The sequence below is a fragment of the Podarcis gaigeae genome (genome assembly GCF_964106915.1).
Source record: "Podarcis gaigeae genome assembly, chromosome: 3".
Taxonomy (NCBI): domain Eukaryota; kingdom Metazoa; phylum Chordata; class Lepidosauria; order Squamata; family Lacertidae; genus Podarcis; species Podarcis gaigeae.
This window is the reverse complement of record NC_139680.1, coordinates 78,028,266-78,050,496: the sequence shown is the minus strand read 5'-3', so window position 1 is coordinate 78,050,496 and position 22,231 is coordinate 78,028,266. Positions and strand designations below refer to the sequence as shown.

The 22,231-nt window shown below is 41.8% G+C and overlaps 1 protein-coding gene across 1 annotated transcript in view; it reads right to left on the bottom strand.

Moving 5' to 3' along the window:
- FMN2 (formin 2) overlaps positions 1 to 22,231 on the bottom strand; it is a 162,720-nt gene that overhangs the window by 39,746 nt on the left and 100,743 nt on the right. Inside the window, exons 9-14 of the mRNA XM_083732050.1 lie at positions 20,885 to 20,946; positions 11,788 to 11,879; positions 11,535 to 11,664; positions 5,707 to 5,853; positions 1,772 to 1,831; positions 586 to 706 (exon numbers count right to left, since the gene is read on the bottom strand). Coding sequence (XP_083588176.1) covers positions 586 to 706; positions 1,772 to 1,831; positions 5,707 to 5,853; positions 11,535 to 11,664; positions 11,788 to 11,879; positions 20,885 to 20,946 — 612 coding nt within the window. The remainder of the gene's footprint in view (positions 1 to 585; positions 707 to 1,771; positions 1,832 to 5,706; positions 5,854 to 11,534; positions 11,665 to 11,787; positions 11,880 to 20,884; positions 20,947 to 22,231) is intronic.

Sequence of the window (22,231 nt, the reverse complement as noted above, 5' to 3'; positions counted from 1 at the left end):
CAGATTCATCTTGTAACGACATGTTCAGCCACCAAGACGAGAATATTAGCAACTGTCTATGGTTAAATAAACATCTGTCTTGTTGAATATATGTCGTGGTTTAAGACCATCCTGCTGCTTTGGAGAGCTAGATTAACAGAACAATCCTATACATGTCAACTCATAAATTAGCTCCACTGTGTTCAGCAGAACTTATTTCCAGGACTGCAGCCTAAATAGCCCATCAAGAATACTCTGGCACTTTTAACAATTTATATATTAAGCTCTGTGTTCTTAAATATTGTGCCATGCTTTCTGTGCAAGTTATTTCAGATTTTCTACGTGATATGTCAGAAATTCCAAATGATGACTTCCCTCACAGCCCATTCACCTTCTCAAGACAAACCACACAAGTTATGTAGAATAACTGTTTTCTCTTCTGCAGAAGCTTAGTTTTGCAATCAATTGCTGATAACATTCACTTGAAGGCTTTTATTCATGACACTGTGACATACATTTGGCTTTATGGGCATCATATCTTTCAAACTTTAGATACACAGAGAGAAATCTTCTAAATGTTTCTCAAAAGGGACTGCAAACACGTACCTCGCAAGTCTTTTTTAAGTTTGCGGAGATCCTTCTGAAACTCTTCAAATTTTAACTGAGTAGCTTGAAAAAGGTCCTGTGGCTCTGGAAGAGGGAAGATGCACTGCTCTTTTCCAGCATCCTGACAAAGCATAAAATAAATAATATTAAAATATTTGCAACTGAGGTATGAACGCAACTTTTAACACCTACTTATTAAAGCAAATATAGTATCTAAGCAGTCAAGGTACAGGCTTGTTAATACCAGATAAATGGAATCCAACAAGCAAATGGGCAATAACACTTGGTAGCTCATTGTGTGATTGTGGAAAAGATGAACTAGTCTCCAACTATATTTAAAAAGGTAAAAAGTAGAGTAGAGTGGCCGGAGCCTCAAGATGAGTGGGATAGCTGTATTTTTCCAGCTGTAAAGCAGATGGAGACCAGGGCATAGTTACACAAGAACAGGGACTAGAAACCTGTAGCCATCCAGATGTTGTTGGACTACAACAGCCATCATCCCTGAACATTGGGCTAACAACCTCTGAAGAGAGGAAAGAGACAGCTTTCTCATCCCTGCGTTGAAAGATGACCCGAAGCTCCCTGTGCCCATTAAGCCCAGTAGTAATATGACTTGATATTTATTTCCAGATTCATTTCTGCAAAAATGATGTACACATTTTCTCAGGGAAGGAGGCCTGAGCTAGTACCGTTGCCTTCTCAAAAATATGGATATTCCAGAGTAACATGAGATTGCAATTTCGAATTCTAATTTCAATGTATGCAATTTTTTTATGCATGATTGTGAAGTATTAGTTTTTGTTGTAGATGGCATGTACAATCTTGAATGGATTGTTTTGGCAGATGTCTCTGACGCCACTGAGGGGTAAGCGTCAATCTAGCCTTCTGGTAGTTTTTCTTTTTAAAAAAACATGTTCTTTTGCTTATTGTATTTTTATACTGTTGTAACCCACTCTGGGTCCTTAGGGTGAAGAGTGGGTCAGAAATCTAATCTAATAACCATAACAACAGCAACAACATTTCACCTCAAAAACATATCCACATTCCTAGCAGATAATGGTCAATCAAAGCTATATGCAGAGCATACTGTCACACTTAAACCACTAGAAGACAGTGAATTAAGCTTCAGTGACAGAAGCAAGAAAACCAAAACAAAATAAGTTAAAATGGAGAAATTTATACCTACCTCATCAAAATTACGCAAATAATATGATACGATATATGACAGAAGACTTCTGCTGTTGTCCTGTACAGGGGCAAAATTAAATAATGAAGCTATTGTGAATAAAATTTATCCAATTTTTGCTCATCATTTCTATTTTTTATACAGTTGGTAAACCATTAAACTAGAAGGTGAAGGAAACTTAGGAAGAGGACAAGAGCATTATAACTCAGAGCTATGTTAGCAGAGAAGCAAGAGCTGACATATTAAATCAGGATTAAAGGAAATAGAGTTCAATCTTGCATGTATATGAACAGAAAATTAAAGGGAGTGTTGAATGCCCAAAATATGAGGACATGTGTACAGTCTTTTCTTTTATCCCTTGTTTCATCTATATCTAGCTGTTATTTTCCGATAGTAAAGGGCAATGGCAGAGAAATTAATGATGATAGGGATACCAATGGACAGAATGTAAAACTCTATTAATGATTCCTTAAACTGAAAGTTTCTGAACTATGTCTGCTTCAACTTAAATCACTGGATACTGTTTATAATTGAACAGTAATGCAATTAATAGGAAACAAATGCTGGAGCTTGAGGGCAGGTTATCCAAAGAACTGTTGACAATATGTTTAAAGAGGACAAAACAAAGTACTTCTTCATGCAAATCACACACATAGTTTATGAAACTCATTGCCACAGGATGTTATGGTGGTCACTATGCATAGATAAGTGACGCGGGTGGCGCTGTGGTCTAAACCACTAAGCCTACAGCATTTCTGTGCGCTGCTCTGGTTCGCCAGAAGCGGCTTAGTCATGCTGGCCACATGACTCGGAAGCTGCATGCCGGCTCCCTCGGCCAATAAAGCCAGATGAGCGCCGCAACCCCAGAGTCAGTCACGACTGGACCTAATGGTCAGGGGTCCCTTTACCTTTATGCATAGATACAGCATTAGACAACTACATTAAGGAAAACTCAGTCAAAGCCTATTAGCCAAGACAGTTAAAACATTGGCCAATTTAGAGGCACTATACCTCCTGTTACTAGTGACAAACATCGGATAACATTCTCTATTATGCCCTGCTTGTAAATTTCCCTGAGAATTTCTGGGCAAGATGGAACAATGGTCTAAGAATAACCTTTCTTATTTTCTTAAAAAGAAAAGAAAAAGCACAACAATTTAATTTAGGATCACTAATAAAGGAACCTGCATGAAATTCAAAGTTCAATACAGATTCATTTTGGAAAATATGCAGATGTAATGATAAAACACAACAATTTCAGTACAACTTTCACTATGTAGAAAAGGAGGGTTGTCATTTTCATAAGTTATCCCTAATGCATGTTCTGAAATTTCAAGAAGTGTGCTGTGGACACAGCAAGTATAAATGAATCCAATTTATTTGGCATTTTTTGACATTGTATCACGGAGCTACTTAAGCCTTCACATCAAACAATGCCAACATCAGTGTGCTGGACTGCCAACATCAGTGTGCTGGAGTCTGAAGGCTACAGCATGGTATTGTCTGCCAGCCTCTGGTGTGCAGTGATGATGCGAGTTGCCACATTCCATGAATTGTAAGACTCTCAGTAGCTTGATCCAGATCCTCTTCAGAATAGATGGGACCTTAGTGTCTGTTGTCCAATGTGAAAAGACCCACAGAGGATACATACTCACACCTGAACACCATTTCTTACGCTTTCAGCCATTCATAGTCATTTCTGTTAAACATTCCGCACCCCGGGTGCTGCATGCAGAATTGTTCCCAACATCAAAAATCACAATTGGGGGGTCTTTTCACTCTTCTACTTTTATAGACTTACTTCTAGTATTAAGGGAAATTTGACACCTAGTTGACTATTGATAATTTTTGGCTAGTATTTGTTTCATTGTCTTTGGTCACTTCAGACATTACCAATTAGTGTTCAAAGTGGCCAAATAGAAAGAAATGCTTCATTCCAGTATGTATTCCTGGCCTTTCTCAACAGAGTCTTGAAGTGATGCAATGCTAAAAGACTGTATTTCAGTAACTGACATCAGCAATGGGATGGGACCAATCAATGATCAAGATGGGAAGCTTCCTAGAAAAATTAATCCTGCAACAAAATCCATCAAGTTACTTTTTTTTTTGCAATTTGCAGTGTTACTTAGCATTCAAATCTCTTCTACTTGCTTCCAAGGGTACATGTGATATATAATTATATCCTTAAGACTTTTTTCCATTTGTAAATGCTTTCTATGCTTTGTAGACAATCTTATAAGCAATTAAGAGCTTGTTCACATAAGGTTATCCTGAGAGAACAACTACTTAACGTCTTTCTACCTGTTTCTGATTTCTTGCTAATGAAGAGAAGCTGCTAGATTAGCCAAACTTTTGATATAATTCTTGTTAATTAGATACATTCATGAGGGATACATGTATTAAGGTCTGACCATGTAAATGTGCACTATCACCATTATCTTATATATAAATGGTGGGAAGAAGAGTTTGAATGCAATAAAACATAGAAAGTGTACTGTTGATGGAATCTCTGAAACAGTTGGTTATCTAAAAGTATGAAAACAATGCATTTTTGGACCAAAGCTCACAATCTAAAAGAGGAAAAATTATTGTCTAAAATGTATAAGCTACTATTGGAATGGGAAACAAAAGATGAGCTGGTTAAAGCCTCAATGACCCACTGGACAATTGATATAGGGTATACAATAGAATTAAACCTCTGGGAGAAAGTCTGGAAGAAAGAAATTTACTGCATATTACATGTTGAAAGAGAACTACATGAAAGTGATTCATAGATGGTATTTAGCCCCAAGTAGACGCAGGTGGCGCTGTGGGTTAAAGCCTCAGCGCCTAGGACTTGCCGATCGAAAGGTCGGCGGTTCGAATCCCTGCGGCGGGGTGCGTTCCCGCTGCTCGGTCCCAGCGCCAGCCAACCTAGCAGTTCGAAAGCACCTCTGGGTGCAAGTAGATAAATAGGAACCGCTTACCAGCGGGAAGGTAAACGGCGTTTCCGTGTGCGGCTCTGGCTCGCCAGAGCAGCGATGTCACGCTGGCCACGTGACCCGGAAGTGTCTCCGGACAGCGCTGGCCCCTGGCCTCTTGAGTGAGATGGGCGCACAACCCCAGAGTCTGTCAAGACTGGCCTGTACGGGCAGGGGTACCTTTACCTTTACCTTTTAGACTAGCTAAAACCTATAAAGTGGAATCGAATTTGTGTTGGAAATGTAAAGACATGGAAGGGGCTTTTTCATATGTAGTGGGCATGCAAAAAAAGTTAAAGAATATTGGGAGATGATATATAATGAGATGGAAAAAAATTTTAAAAAACAAAATTCCCCCAAAAACCCCCAGAGGCATTTCTGTTAGGAATGGTTCAGACATTTATGTATGCAACAACAGTGGCTTGGATCCTATTAGCCCAAAAATGGAAGGTGAGGGAGGTCCCTAGCAAGGAGGACTGGTAACCTATGATGATAGAATATGCAGAGTTAGCAGGTCTAGCAAGCAGAATTAGAGAGCAAGAATCACAGGTATTTAGAGTGTAAAAATTTCACTGAGTGTGTAGTAAATATTTGTGTACAGATGAAAATGCTGGCAGTATTCAGGAAAAATCAACAGTATAACATATTTAAAAGGGATGTACGATTGGAGAACTGAATTAGATGGGTATATAAAAATATGCAGGAATGATGGGTAAATTAAAAGAAACTTGGAAGGGAAGGGAGGGAAGAGGTTGAATGGATGGCTATAATGGATGGCTATAATGAAATGTAAAATTTGAAAATGTGATAAAAATTATTTTTTTTAAAAAAACAGTATGGTAACAAGATTTTAAGGACCATATACATAACAGATGTGATCAACCATTTATTTAATGACTGAGGTAACCACAGGGAATCTGTGAGCTAAAGAATACAATATTAAGTTTTACAACAATTGAAAAGAACCAAACTTACGCTACTCTTGACATCTTTCAGTTTGGGAAGTATGTCTAACCCAAAGCCATCTGCTTGTCCTCTTGTCCTGTTTCCACCATTCATGTAATTCCCAAAAGCAAGGACCAAACTTAAGACCTGCATAACTCCTGAGCCATTCTTCAGTGTCTGAGAAAACAAGATGCAGAGCAACTTCTTCATCAGAAATACTTGGTTTCATTTAAGAAATAATAGACAATGGCAATGGCAAAAATGATTATTTTGTTATAAGAAATATATATGCTGTAACTTACTTTTGCATATCATATTCATGCTATGATTATCTCAATAAAACCTCAATGGTAACAATTTTGTAGGACTTAACTACAACCCGTGTTGCTCACGGGTTACAAATAAAATAACACCAAAATGTTGTTCAAATGCTGAAAATTTTACCCCCCCCCCTTCACTGGCACAGGAATATCAGTACTTATTAATCATTTGGTATCATTAAGGTCACGCCTCTTCAAGAGATACACATATATAATAGGAAAACCCAGCCAGCTGGGCAGGGTATAAATAAATTAATATTACTATCATCATCATCATTATCAGGTTACAGATAGGTAGCCGTGTTGGTCTGCCATAGTCAAAACAAAAAAAATTCCTTCCAGTAGCACCTTAAAGACCAACTAAGTCAGTTCTTGGTATGAGCTTTCGTGTGCATGCACACTTCTTCAGATACCTGAAGAAGAAGTATCTGAAGAAGTGTGCATGCACACGAAAGCTCATACCAAGAACTGACTTAGTTGGTCTTTAAGGTGCTACTGGAAGGAATTTTTTTTGTATCATCATCATCAGGGTTTCCCAGTTTCCATTAAGGGACAAGCACCATATTTTGTCAAGAGAAAGTGGTTGGTGGTGTCATATAACAGCTCAACCATAGAAAATGTTAGGTGGAGCTCTAAGTACATGCTCTATCTGGCATATAGCAGGTGTGTACCTGGGAAAGAAAACACAGATTTTGACAGCAGGGGAAAGTCACAATAATGTTTTATGGTGATGGGGAAAATCCATAAACAGGGGATATTGGAGGCCCACAGGGGATGTGTGCAAAGGCTGCATGTGCATTAGAGTAACTGGGCAAATATCACCATAACATAACTTGCAGCAATCAACTCTGGATTTGGCACCAGAAAAAACCAGAATGATTCCCATTCTTGACAAGAAACACCCACAGAATACATGTTGTGAAGAGTTTTCTCTTCACTAGCAAACTAGTCATCTTACACTTGCTAGCAGAGAGATAAATAAGCATCACCAGCAGCAATGGTGTGAGCATGACTCAGCCAGCAAGAGAACCCCTGGCACACCAATGTTTGGCACAAAGGAAGACCACCACCACCACGTAGGCTTCCGCTTAGTGGGTTAAGCCCCACAACCATCCTCTCCTGATGGAAGGAGGTATCTGGAACAATGGAGCCATTCTGTTATACTTTGAAAATTATACTTCTGTTTCTCATTAAGAACACACACAGAGACAATTCTTAATGAGGTGGGCCACCCTACTTTTAGCAACTGGATTTTTGATGGCTAAAAAAGGATGGCAAACAAAAGTCAACTCTTCTTAAAGGCCTAAAAAGCTTCATTAGTATTATGTTAGATGAAATCTGTTTACTGATCTCTTGAGAATAGTAGGGGAGGGTGAAAGAGGACAAACTAAACCTCTTTTTTCTACTCAGACCCTGTACTGCAAGACTGAGAGGAAGTATTCACTCAGTTGCCTCAGGCAATGCCCAATGAAAGACTCCTGAAAGAAGGTGGCCTTTTTGATTGATTGATTGATTGATTGATTGTTGGTTGGTTTGTAGCATCCTCTTCCCCAACCAATCAGAATGAAGGCAAGGGAAAGGCTTTCCTCAGTGATATCGGCACATGGCCAAATCTAATTGATTACGTAGTACCATGACAGTATAAAGTTCATTAGCCAGTACCAGACTGGTTGGGATAATGTAATGACTAACCAGGGGGGAATGGCATCAAAGCAGCAGCACTTCAGACTAAAAAGAGACACAAAAATCACAGAAAGAGCTACAGCAATAGGGTTTGGAGTGGGGATTGTTTCAATACCCTCAAAAGCATGCATTTCACTCTGAAAATGTTTTGGGGCAGTCAACGCAACCTAGATTTTTACCCCAGAGAAATATGATGGTGAAGCAGTGAGATGAGAGTTAAGATGAGAGTTTTTACTGCAACAAAACATGTGACTCGTGTATCGGTTTCTACAGCCAGAACAGGCACTGTAACCTTCCAACAGCTTGACTTCAACCACAAAAGCACACTACTACATTGTCTCCCAAGACAGACCAACCAACTTTTAATGCAAGCGACAAATAATCAGGGTTTTTCCAGCTGGAACTCGCTGGAAATGAGTTCTGGCATCTCTCAGGTGGGCCCCATTGCCATTATAAGAGAACAAGGGAGGTGTTCATATCTCTTTTTCTAGAAAAATGGCACTGAAAATATCAGTTGTACATTGCTGCAAAGAGCTGTTTGACCATACTTGCTACATTTTTGGGACCTACTGGTTTTGGGAGACTTCAACGTCCATGCCGATGCCGCTCCCTCCTCACAGGCTCTGGACCTAGTGACTTCCATGGCAACACTAGGGCTCTCCCAGGTTGTTTTGGGCCCCACTCATCAAGCAGGCCACACGTTGGATCTGATCTTTGGGGCTGGCATAGATGTGATCATGCTCCCTGCTGTGGAAGTGCCATGGTCTGATCACTACGCTCTGAAAGCCAAGATAGACTTCCCGCTCCTCCCCAGCTCGGGTGGCGAACCCATTTGGGCTCGTCCGCGAAAACTGATGGATCCTGATAGATTCCGACAAGCCTTGCAGAACCCTGCTCCTCCTGGTGACTCATTAGATGACCTTGTTGAGGACTGGAATAACCGGCTCTTGGCAGCCATTGATGAGATCGCGCCTAAGCGCCCTCTGCGACCCCGTCGAAACCGGGCCCCTTGGTTTACTGAGGAGCTCCGGAAAATGAAGCGGGATCTCAGACAGCTAGAGCGAGTATGGCGACGGACTCGTGACGGAGCCTCAAGAACATCTTATAGGACGCTTATGAAAGCCTATGAGATGGCTATGAAAGCTGCTAAGAAATCTTACTTTGCAGCTTCCATTGCTTCCGCTAGCTCTCACCCGGCACAACTTTTTAAAATAATTAGGTCAATAACGTCCTTAGGAGGACAACCAAATTTAAGCACAAATTCGACCCACAGCTGTGAGGCATTCGCGAGTTTTTTTGCGGAGAAAGTCCTGTTGCTCCGCCGTGACCTCCCTGCCAATTTAGATACAGTGACTGAACTGGAGGCCCCTCGACTGACTTCAGGTCCAGTGTTGGACCATTTCGATCGGATACTCCCTACTGATGTGGATAGATTCCTCCAAGTTGGTAGGCCCACCACCTGCCTCCTTGATCCGTGCCTGTCCTGGCTGATTAGGGAGTGTCCAGATGTTGTGCGGACCCCCCTGGTTGAAATTATCAATTTGTCCCTTGACACGGGGACATTCCCAGGGGAATTGAAGGAAGCAGTGGTGTGTCCACTCTTAAAAAAAACTTCATTAGATCCCTTAGACCTATCCAATTACCGCCCAGTTTCAAATCTTCCATACCTGGGTAAGGTAATTGAGAGAGCGGTTGCTGAACAGCTTGGTAGGTTTCTGGAGGAAACATCGGCATTAGATCCATTTCAGTCCGGTTTCCGTCCTGGTTTTGGGACGGAGACGGCTCTGGCTGCCTTAACAGATGATCTCCGTAGACAACTGGATCGAGGCGGGTCAGGACTGCTGATCCTTTTAGATTTGTCAGCAGCCTTTGACATGGTCGATTATGATCTTCTGGACCACCGCCTTGCAGACGTAGGGATACAGGGCATAGCCCGTAACTGGTTGTGCTCTTTTATCTCTGGTCGGGGACAGAGGGTGGCATTAGGGAGGGAAATGTCGTTGTGCCACTCCTTGGTGTGTGGAGTGCCACAGGGCGCAATTCTCTCCCCGATGCTTTTTAACATCTTTATGCGCCCCCTTGCCCAGATTATCCGGAGCTATGGGCTGGGCTGTCACCAATATGCTGATGACACTCAGCTCTATCTGCTGATGGATGGCCACACTGACTCAGCCCCGAACACACTGACCAGATGCTTGGAAGCTGTGGCTGGATGGTTTCGTGGGAGCCGATTGAAACTAAATCCTTCGAAGACAGAGGTCCTATGGCTAGGTCGGGATGGCATGGGGATGAGGGACCAACTCCCTTCTCTTGCGGGGGCCCAATTAGTGCCATTGCCTTCCGTTAAGAGTTTGGGTGTAATCCTTGATGCCTCCCTTTCCATGGAGGCGCAAGTTACAGCAACAGCCAAGGCGACATTTTTCCACCTTCGCCGCATCAAGCAGTTGGTCCCTTACCTTTCCCGCCCCGACGTGGCCACAGTGATCCATGCGACGGTCATCTCCAGGCTTGACTACTGCAATTCGCTCTATGCGGGGCTGCCCTTGAAGCTGTCCCAGAAACTCCAGAGGGTACAGAATGCTGCAGCGAGGCTCCTCACGGGGTCTCTGCCATGGGAGCATATTCACCCAGTGCTTTTCAAGCTGCACTGGCTCCCGGTGGAGTACAGGATCAGATTTAAGGTGCTGCTTTTGACCTTTAAAGCCCTTCACGGCCTAGGACCCTCGTACCTACGGGACCGCCTCTCCTGGTATGCCCCACGGAGAGCCTCAAGGTCCATAAATAATAACACCCTAGTGGTCCCAGGCCCTAAAGAAGTTAGATTGGCTTCAACCAGAGCCAGGGCCTTTTCAACTCTGGCTCCGGCCTGGTGGAACGCTCTGCCTCATGAGACCAGGGCCCTGCAGGATCTGATTTCTTTCCGCAGGGCCTGTAAGACAGAGTTGTTCCGCCTGGCCTTTGGCTTGGAGCCAATTTGATTCCCTCCCTCCCTCCCTCTCTCTCTCTCTTTTTCCCCCTCCTCTTTCTTACTTTTCCTTCTGCTGCGATGAGGCTACATTTTAATATTTTAATGTTCCATTATTTTAATGTTGTATTTTATTTTTGTTTTTAAGTTGTAATCATTCATCTTGTTTTTATTATTGCTTGTAAGCCGCTCTGAGCCCGGCCTTGGCTGGGGAGGGCGGGGTATAAATAAATTATTATTATTATTATTATTATTATTATTATTATTATTATTATTATTTGTAGAAGAATGTTTAGGAATTTGTAGAAGAATGTTTAGGAAATGTAGCACAATTTCATACGTGTCTATTAACAGTAACTCCCACTGAGTTCAATGGGGATTATTCCCAGACTGAATGGATATAGGATAGCAGCCATAGATTCTTATTGTAGTTAAGTTTCAAGATGTTTAGCTAATGTCAGTGTCACCAAATTACTCCAATCTGATTATTAGAAATTATAACAGAAAGGATGTTTACAAAAATTAACACACACATTAAGAGAAAAGGCCAAATAGTGTTTGTTTAGAAAATGCTAAAGGGAAGGCAGCATCAGTTACAGACAGAAGAGATTTTGCTTTGGCACAGGAAGAAGGTACATTATTCTCTAGAGGTTGGTGTGCATTGGCTACAGACTTGTGATGTTATATTTCAGGACTGAAAGCCAAATCTTAAGATTTGCTTTGATCTTGAAGCACAATCATAAAATGTTCCATTCAGCAGGACTGCTATCCTTCACATTTAATGAGCAGCTAAAGTAAATAAAACTTTTGAAATATGAGTATTGCTGAACAAGAAAGATTAAATATCAGCAAATCTAACCCTCACATCACATGGTCCAAAGTTAACCTACCTCACACAGTTTCTGCAACAATTCAAGTTTGCTGTGGATGGAGGAAATGCTTTCAGAAAACGTTGACTGGAACAGGATACAAAAGACTCGTTCTGAGAAGTTGGGAATGAGGGACAGCTCATAAAGAAACCTGCCGAAGTTAATGAAAAGTATTATTTAAATCTATTATATGAATTTCACGGGCAAATTGTTCTCCCACAAAGCAGAAGGTAGCATTGCAGCCCAATAGAATGCCCAACCATAGGGTCCTTACTGTTCAGGTTTGTCCAAAGACTTGGCATTCTCCTTTTCTTTACTTGACTTGCCATGTTTTTCTATCTTTTCAAGTTCATCTGATTGTGCTCTCTTTAAAAAAAGACAGACAAAGAGGGGGGTTGGAGGGAACATTATGGTTTAAAAGCAGAATACAAATACAAATAAAATAAATTATATAATGCTCATAACATGTTAATCAATTAAAATCAGTTATGACTCCTCATATTAAGAAAGTCAGCTGTTTATATAGACGGTTTCAATGGTTTCAGTGACTTAGTTTACTGAAGAATGATACATACAAGAATGTTTGATGCGAAACAAAACTTCTCTAAATGTAATGTTATGACTGTTAAAAGTTTGCAAGAGATCTATTCATTCAAGCATACATAAAGACAACTCATGGTCTTCTTTCTCTCTCTCTCTCTCACACACACACTCCACACCTTTTGAGTTTTTCATATATTTTCCTAGATCCAATGTCTAGGAAGCACTATTTCTTTTCACTAGTTAGTTGCTTGCACCTGAGGGCAATCTGATCTCCAAAAACACATTTAAAAAAGTAAGGCACCTAAATCAAAGTTTTCAACACCATTGATATATGAGTCAATATTTGTTTTTGGAGGGTGGGGGGGGGGGAAGCAATTCTTTAAGTGAGTTATTTATCAATTGGTTCCGAAGCCATGGGAGATGAACCGTGAGTAAAATGCTAAACAATTCCTCTTTTACATAAAGATTTGCTCCACTTAAGATGAAACAAACACAGTCAAAAATCTCATTTCCCTCCAATATTGATGTGACTTTCTATTAGCAGGTTCCACTTTTCAACAGTATTCTGTTCAAAGGAAAGAGCAACAGTTATTTTAGAGGTCAAAGTGTTGTAACAGCAGTTGGGTTTTTCCTTAGGTAGCATTATGTTTGTAGTATTTTAACATGAGTATAATACCCATCAAACACTGAAGCTGAAAAAAAACCATGTGCCTGCTGTAACACACACACACACTTTCTATAACAGTGAACATCTGAGTTTTGAGCACTGAGTGCTTGAATACATCCTGAATTGAAGAAGTATATGCAAAAGCAATGTTTGGTATAGACTTTGGGGTTGTGTTAATAATTAAATTACATATCCTACACAAGCTAACAATTGAACATACTACAGAGCTGGGAATAGGAAAGCACAACCGGAATGATGATATCTCACATTATAGTCTAAAAGCAGTATCTGTTGTGTTAGTCCTGATGGCTCAATGTTTCAGAGAGCATGAGATCACAGAAATGTGACAGTAAAAAACCAAAAACAAAACAAAAAACCAATTACTGTATAAATTTTCCACACAGGAACCACAACCCCTAAAGCTTCCACACTTCCTATGTTAGTGCCAGAGCTGGTGGCCATCAAAGAACAGGGCCCAACCACTGGCCAGGGAGGAGAGGGGGAGAAAATTAGACATCTTGCCCAGGTCAAGATGCCAGTCTGGCTTTAGGTCTGGTCATGGCATTGAAGCTGCCTTGGTTGCCTGACTTTTACCAGAAGAGTGTAATTCGGCTCATTCACCTTGATCTTGCAGTGGCTTTTGGTATTGTTGACCACAGTATCCTTCTGGAGCTTCTCTCAGAGGGTTGGGGAAACTGTGCTTTAGTGGGTCCGCTCATATCTCCAGAGCCATTTCACGGGAGCTGTCCTGTGGTGTCCCACAGGATTCCATCTCTCCCCCCCCCCATGCTATTTAACATCTACATGAAGCCCCCTGAGAACTGTCATTAGGAAATTTGGAGTTAAGTGTCATCAATATGTGGATGACACCCAGCTCTGTCTCTGTTTTCAACTGAATCAGAAGAGGCAGTTGAAGTGTTAGGCCAGTGCTTGGAGGCAGTCATGGGTTGGGTGTGGCCCAATAAACTAAAGCTGAATACTGAAAAATCAGAGACGTTTTGTCTTGGAGATGGGAAGATGGCCTGCTCTGGGTGGTATTGTTCTCTCCTGGAAGAAGCAGCTCCACAGTTTTGGGGTGCTCCTGGATTCAGTGCTGTTGAGGAACAGCAAAACATCTCTGGGTGTGAGTCCTAAGGCTTCCATCCCACTTCTAAATTGAGCCTTGGGGAGAACACTAACCACACTCCATGACGTGTTACCTTTCCACACGCAGGAAGGGTTCGAGGTAGGGGCAGACCAAAGAAGCAACTCCCTATATGTTACTTGATAAGCTGCATTTACATAAAGAGTCATTGCTGACCGTTTAAAAACATTTTAAGTCTTTGGTCTGGTGTATAGTTGCCAACTCTAAGGAGCCCAGACCCCTTACCCTCCAATTTTGGGGGGCATCCCCCCCCATTGACCATGTCAAGCCACGTCAGCCTCTTTCTCCACTGCATGAGAACGCAGGTAAGGTGCCTGATCGCCCACCCACTTTTCTGTCTCCTGGGCCCCCTCCCTCCTCTCCTCCCCTCCAGAGGCCTCGGTCTGGACCTGGCACCCCACAAGCCCCCCCGCCATGGAGGAGCTTGGCTGCCACCTGTTGGCATCTGGTCAGGGATAAAAGGGAGTGGTGTGTGATTGGGCCTGCTGTCGTCCCCCAGCAAGCCCCCTGACTCAGCCTCTCATTGTCGGCTCCAGCCTGAACAGGGCTGCCTCCCATGCTCAGAGCCCAGCTGCTTGAGCTTTGGAAGTGCCAGGTGAGGGAGGGAGGGGGAAGAGTCTTCCCCGGGGCCTGGTCTGTGCCTGCTTGGTTTCAGCCTCCCTCCATCCCTCTGTCCTTCTGTTCAAGTTTGTGCCACTGGTCTGGTGAAAGGACCTGAGTTCCAGATCCCTTGAGATCCAGTCTTTGTTAGCCTACAGGCAACCTGAGAGAAACAGGAATCACAGAAAAGAGTGAAGCATGGTTTCAGTTCAATTCCAAAGCTTAGAGCCTTATTAAAAGACACAGGAAAATCTGCAGTGAAATTTGAGAGATTAGGATTATGGCACATAGGTGCCACTTCAAGTGTGCTGCCCTACCTTCAAAGGCAGCACAAGTGACTAGGTGGGGAAATATGATTATGCTGCCCTATGTTGCACGGAGCCAACATGTTTCATAGTATCATAGAATTGTGGAGTTGAAAGGGACCCCCATGTGTCAGCAGTGTGGTGCAGCATCAAAAATAACTATTGCTATTCTAGGCTGCATCAACAGAAGTATTGTGTCCAGGTCAAGGGAAGTAATAAAAGGTAAAGGTACCCCTGACCATTAGGTCCAGTTGTGGCCAACTCTGGGGTTGCGGTGCTCATCTCACTTTATTGGCCGAGGGAGCCGGCGTACAGCTTCCGGGTCATGTGGCCAGCATGACTAAGCCGCTTCTGGCGAACCAGTGCAGCACACGGAAACACTGTTTACCTTCCCGCTGGAGCAGTACCTATTTATCTACTTGCACTTTGACGTGCTTTCGAACTGCTGGTTGGCAGGAGCAGGGACTGAGCAACGGGAGCTCACCCCGTCACGGGGATTCGAAACGCCAACCTTCTGATCGGCAAGTGCTAGGCTCTGGTTTAATCCACAGCACCACCTGCATCCCCCTAAGGCAGTGTTTCCCAACCTTGGGCCTCCAGCTGTTTTTGAACTACAATTCCCATCATCCCTGACCACTGGTCTTGCTAGCTAGGGATGATGGGAGTTGTAGGCCAAAAACATCTGGAGGCCCAAGGTTGGGAAACACTGCCCTAAGGGAAGTAATAGTCCCACTCTATTCTGCCTTCATCAGACCACGCCTGGAACACTGAGTCCATTTCTGGGCACACAGTTGAAGAAGGATATTGATAAGATGGAACGTGTGCAGAGGAGGGGGACCAAAATGATCAAGGGTCTGGAAACCAAGCCTTACGAAGAATGATTGAGGGAATTAGGTATATTAGCCTGGAAAAGAGACTGAGAAGAGACATGATAGCCATGTTCAAACATCTAAAGGGCTGTCACATGGAGGATGAAGCAAGCTTTTCCCCCCTGCTCCAGAGGCTAGGACACAAACCAATGGATTCAAGTTACAAGAAAGAAGATTCAAACTAAACATCAGGAAAAACATTCTGATGGTAAGAGCTTTTCAACAGTGGAACAGACTCCCACGAGAAGTTGTGGACTCTCCTTCCTTGAAGGTTTTTAAGCAGAGGTTGTAGGGCGACCTGCCATGTATGATCTGAGATTCAGTAAAATGTTTCTCCTGCTTCTTGGAATATGAGCTAAGTTTTCTGGTACACTATTTGTGGGCTGCGTCAAGTGTCAAGTCTCCAAAGCTAATTTTGGTTATATTTGTCTCTCTTTGTGTGCATGTATATAAAATTGAAGCCAAATTCGGGAAATAAAAAGGACATTCCTATTCCCCTCAAGAGCATTTTGTCAAAGAGAACATTCAGCATATTGTTCACATAAAATTTCATTAGCTCCTGATTACACTTGAAACATCTTTGAAACAATACATTGAAATAAATTAAATAGAAAACTGATGGCACAAGCTAATTGTAATATAGTACAGCAAACAAGGCACAAGATAATATTCCTGCACAGTTCCCCATCAAATATACTTTAAGTAGGAAAGTAAAACCAATTGGGTGGGAGTCTCCTGCAAGATACTTTTCAGAACTCTCATCTCATAAATCCTTGACTGCTCGTAAATATATTGTTCTTCACATATACACATGTATTATGTATTATTAATCACAGCACATCCTTTCATTGGTGGCTGATAACAGACTGTGATGTATGGAGAGGGGGGAATAAGATAAACCAGAAAGTCTGCAAGAGCCCCTCCTTCCCCAATTGCTACATTAAATACACTTCCCATCATTTTATAACAATGGCTGTATTCAGAGATAATGACAATCTATGATAGTAAGTCCTTGTCTAGGAGAGGAGGAGGTTCCTCATAATCCTGAGGGGGGGGGGAGAAGTAACAATTGGGGAGATACAGGGTTCTGTCCTGGGCCTGGTGTTGTCTAACACCTTTATAAAGAAATTGGATGAAGGAATACAGGGGATGCTCACCAAATTTGCAGGCACCAAATTGGGACGGGTAGCTAATACTACATAAAATAGAATTAGGATTTGGAAATCTTATAAACTAAACAACAACCATGTACAGTACAAGTCTATACTCCATTTGTTAACAAACAATAAACTTAATTTATATCTCTACTACAGTGGTACCTCGGGTTACAGACGCTTCAGGTTACATACGCTTCAGGTTACGGACTCCGCTAACCCAGAAATAGTACCTCAGGTTAAGAACTTTGCTTCAGGGTGAGAACAGAAACTGCATGGTGGCAGCAGCGGGAGGCCCCATTAGCTAAAGTGGTGTTTCAGGTTAAGAACTGTTTCAGGTTAAGAACGGACCTCCAGAATGAATTAAGTTCTTACCACTGTATCTCTTGTTGTCTTCTCTATTTATTAACATAGATTAAAAAACAAAAAAACCCCACATAATTGGACTCCCTAAAATTTTTTTCCGATGTGTATTTTCCTTCTGATGGTGAATATACCTAGCATTATTAGCTTATCCTTTGTTTCCTTTCTAATACATTCTTAGAACAGTACCTTTGACTTATTTCATTTGTATTTCAATAATCAAGGGTCAATCAGGGTTCCACACTTAGGCAGGTATAACCGGTGGCACAAACATAAGATGAGGCACACCCGGCTTGACAGAAGTACATGTGAAAAGGAACAAGCTTGACATGAGTCATCAGTGTGATGCAGCAGCTCATGGGTCCTTCAGGTATCCACAATCATGTAGCTTCTTAATCTGCTCTTCTCTAGGTTAACTAAAAGGTAAAGGTACCCCTGCCCGTACGGGCCAGTCTTGACAGACTCTGGGGTTGTGCGCCCATCTCACTCAAGAGGCCAGGGGCCAGCGCTGTCCGGAGACACTTCCGGGTCACGTGGCCAGCGTGACAAAGCTGCATCTGGCGAGCCAGAGCCGCACACGGAAACGCCGTTTACCTTCCCGCTGGTAAGCGGTCCCTATTTATCTACTTGCACCCGGAGGTGCTTTCGAACTGCTAGGTTGGCAGGCGCTGGGACCGAGCAGTGGGAGCGCATCCCGCCGCAGGGATTCGAACCGCCGACCTTTCGATCGGCAAGTCCTAGGCGCTGAGGCTTTAACCCACAGCGCCACCTGCGTCCCATCTAGGTTAACTAGAGCCTCTTTAATTAAATGTTACTGTAACAACTTCTTCAGTAACCATTCAGCAAATACCCAGAGACTGGAGGAGGATGAGGAGAAGAAGAAGCACAAGAGGAAGAGGAAGAGGAAGAGGAATAATACCCATGGTATTATTATGCCAGTAACTATCCCCAATAACACAGAACAATAAGCCTAAATGAGCTATCTGGGTTTTTCACTGGAAAATAGAAAATGTCTAAGATGTATTCAGTAACTATGCAGTTTAACAAGTCTTTAATTCCTTAGTAAACAGGAATTAAGCCCTCAGGATTGCGGCTTTTGAAATTAGGGTGTGTTTAGACTTGGAGGCTGCCCAAACTTCTTTCACATCTCGAAGGAAAAGCGCCATGCCAAACATATGTAATCAGAAAAAAGTGATTACATTTTGAAGAAAGAGCATAAAACAAATGCTCCCATATGTTTCAGAGATCAAATAAAACGTCTGAGAACTAGTACCGCAGTGTTTTAACTGTACAGTAAAATGAATGTTCAGATGTGACAATTAATGAACGTAGTGTATGAAAAGTAACAGGAAAGGTTGTGCAAGTTAATAAAAGATTTGGAAATATGGAGCAGTAAAACCTGGGCAATTCTTTTCAGGCTTCAGCAGAAAAAGAATCCTCCTTGTTCCGGATGGAAAGCTGGGGGTGAAAGAGAAAACTCCCTCCTTGTGGAGGAGTTAAACTAAGGGAAGAATTATTTGAGACACTATATTTTTAGCAGAAAATGTAGGTGAGATAGCGCCAGCTGCAGATCAGAGTTCCAGTTAGGCCCACTTTTCCAGCAGTGATATCCACAGCAGTAGCTTCCTTGGCAAGCTCCTCTTGTCTTCTCCTCCATACAGCAAGAGCAGTAGCAACTCATAAATCCAGGGAAGATGTCAACATTTCCCTAGGCTCTCAAGGCAGTGTACCCCAAGGACAAGGGCAAAGCAGTGGTGTTTCCTCCCCCCCCCCCACTAAAGATTTGAAAAAGTTTAAGATTAAGAGACTCGCCAATAAGATTCTTTTCACTCCAGCTTGTTCTTTCTTTTATGTTTAATAGACAAAGCAGTACAAGCCTCTATGAATATTTTCGCCATAGTAGCCTGAACAGGTCCTTTCAACAGCTTCATTGCTACTTCCCTGATTAAGAGCTAGTGTCACCATCATAGCAAGGCTAAAAAGCATAAATAGCAGGTCAGGTATTTATATTATGTTTCTACCCTACATGCATTTCTTTCTTGCTGTTAGGGACAATTAAGGGTGCTAGTGATGAGCTATTAAGCCATTTTACAGTGAGTGCCTATCATCCCTCCCATTAGTTACCTTGTGATCCTTTGATATTATCAGATGAGCTATCTTAAACCCACACTAGGTCACAAGAAACAACAACAACAACCTGCCATTCACCCTATGGTCCCCAGGGTGGGTTACAGCTATTAAAACTCAATGTTAAAAACAATCACAAAAGTAAAGTTGAACTAAAATATACATAATGGATGTAAAAACAAAACAAAAAACAGGATAAAGTTGTATGCCTTCAGCATTGGCTCAAAGGTGTATAATGAAGATGTCAGATGGACCTCTATGGGGAGTTCCACAGCTTAGGGGCTGCCACAGAGAATGTCCTCTCCTGGGGCACCACTCCCACCTAGCTCTGAGCTTCTAAGAATGGTGGAACAACCAAGAGGGCTCCCTCTACCCATATCAACATCCAGGATGCATATGCACATAAAAAACCTTTTCGGTAATGGCCACAACAGGAAACCTAATGGAACCTATCAGCTTCTTGAAAGCATTAGAATATATCCTTTTTTACACATGCTTTCATTCACATTTAGTAACTAATAGACAGACATGCTCAGCAACTAATTTTTAACAGGGACTGTACTTTTAAAGACAATATGTATTGTTGTAAGCTTGCAGAGAGATGGAATCAGGGCTCCTGGAATTCCATTAGTGGCCCTGGAAAGAATTTATTTTGTTAGGAACAATGAATTGGAAAGACGGATCCTACAGGAAGGTCGAAAACACTTTTGGCAAAAGAGCATGCTCTTCTCCTTCCTCTCCTGAAAGCAAGTTTGGACTATAAGCTGACATAATTGGGGGGCTGAAGTCTGAGCTATGGACTTAGTTTAGGCATTGGGGTAGGGGATCCATTTAAAAATATGTTTAAGTTGCTCTTCCAAACCACTTGAGGTGTGTGTGTGGGGGGAGCATATATTGGTGTACTGTACTTTAGCTGTCCATTTCAGCTTGGATGCTCCTTGGGTTTTCCTTAAATTTAGGTAGAAATAATATCATTTATGAAAGACAGTTTTATGGCTTTAAAGTGAAATCAGATCAGTAGATACATGGAGGGAAAATAATGTAGACTATAGCAATTAAATAAAGTGAGAAAAGTGAATACAGAAAGAGAATGGATTTTAAAATAATTATTTTAAATATACTCATGTTAGGTGAAAGATAAGATTTAGTGCCAGCCAATCCATGACCTTACAGTATATTAATGTGTGTTAATACTGGCTTTTATTACATGCTAAGAATGATTAAAATGTAAAACAGCTATTTCACAATAAAACCAGCAGCTGACTATTAAAAATGCACCAAATAGATCTGGCAAATGTCCTCTGACTAACTTTTTGATGTGTAGGAACATAATTTTTCCACTGTGCTTTCCTATTATGCTAGACTACATGTCTTAGTCTACTAATTTGTAATGTCCTGTCTTTGAGGGGTTACACAATTTCCCAGACCTTTTAATTTCTGCATGGTGTTTTCCATTTGATTTGAACCAGGAAACTGTTCTATTATAGCAACACTCCCATAGCCACAACATAATGGCTTTGCCTTGGTTTTCAGGCAATCAAAAAGTGCTAATAATACAATGAGCATATATTCATGATATATATTTGTCTTGTTACTCACATTCTCATAAAGGGCTTGAAGAGTCTCTAAATCAACCACAGAGTTATCCAAGTTCACAACAGCTGTGAATAAGAGAGACAAAAGTGGAAAAGGATTACATGTCAATATGATAATCCATCAGTGAAGAAAAGACTAAGCACAATAGTTTTTTATGACCCACTGGTCATACAGCTTAACGGCTTAAAGTTTATTAATGCTTTTGAAAAGTGCTGTGTCGAAGATTGTGGACAAGGAACCTGGTGGAGCCAGGTGTCAAATGTTAAGAAATTCATGCCCCCGTTCCCCTACAAGACACACATAGGATCCCATGAGTACGGCAAAAGTCAAAGATCAGAGATAAGCTTTACATCAGAGTTTCATGGTCCGACTAAAAGCATTATAGAAAATCGCAAGTCTGTTACAGCCAAACACACACACACACACACACACACACACACACAGGAGACCTGTCACTGGTTGGGTTTCACTCTTAAACTGATTAATCCATAGATCAACCAGTGACCTTCAAGATACCTGACAAGGGTTAAATCTTCTATGCTCTAAAGCCAAAGATTTCAAACAGATATAAAACTATGCTTTTCTGGTCCTGAAGTAATCTATGTTTTGCCACAGATATCCATTACTGTCCTTTCGTGTGAAAACAAATGTAGTTAGCCATTACACAAACAGCAATTTCAATCAACCCAACTTCAAAAGGAGAAAATGATGATTATGATTAACAAAGACACCAAGAAGGAAAGTTAAGATAATTCAACAATAGCAAAGATATGAAAATTCATATTTATGCTAGCAGGATGTATTGCTATATCGAATGATTTAAAAGCTTGTCATGGTGCTTACTTCAAAAAACATTTTTAAAAGAAGACAAATTTTGTTTGTAATACACTGAGTTCGCAAATGAGAAAAGCGGCTCAGACTTCCAGCAGACAGGATGATTTGTGGCCGAGAGGTGGGCAATATAAAGTAGACTCTTGACCCTCATCCATCTAGGCTGGTTACATTAAGCCAGAACTGGCTGCCCATGTTTGTGTGATAACTGTGGAGGTTGTGGTGTTTGAACTTTGTGAAAGAAAGGCTCACTTGCTTTAGATTTTCAGGTGGAGAGCTATTGCCCTCTTTCAAATTCTTCCCATTTGGTTACAGTTTGGTTACAGTTGCTCAGGTTCATAGTTGCAACTTTCCGCATCTTTTTGTTGAATTTCAGGGTGTGCTTGTAGAATGGAACTGCTTGGATAGCCCTGTCTTATACCCTCATTTAGGAGATTAAAAAAGTGGACCTTGTTGATTCTCTTACTCAATTTAAGCATGACCAAAAAGAAAAAGAAAAGGGGGGGGGGGAGGAAAAGC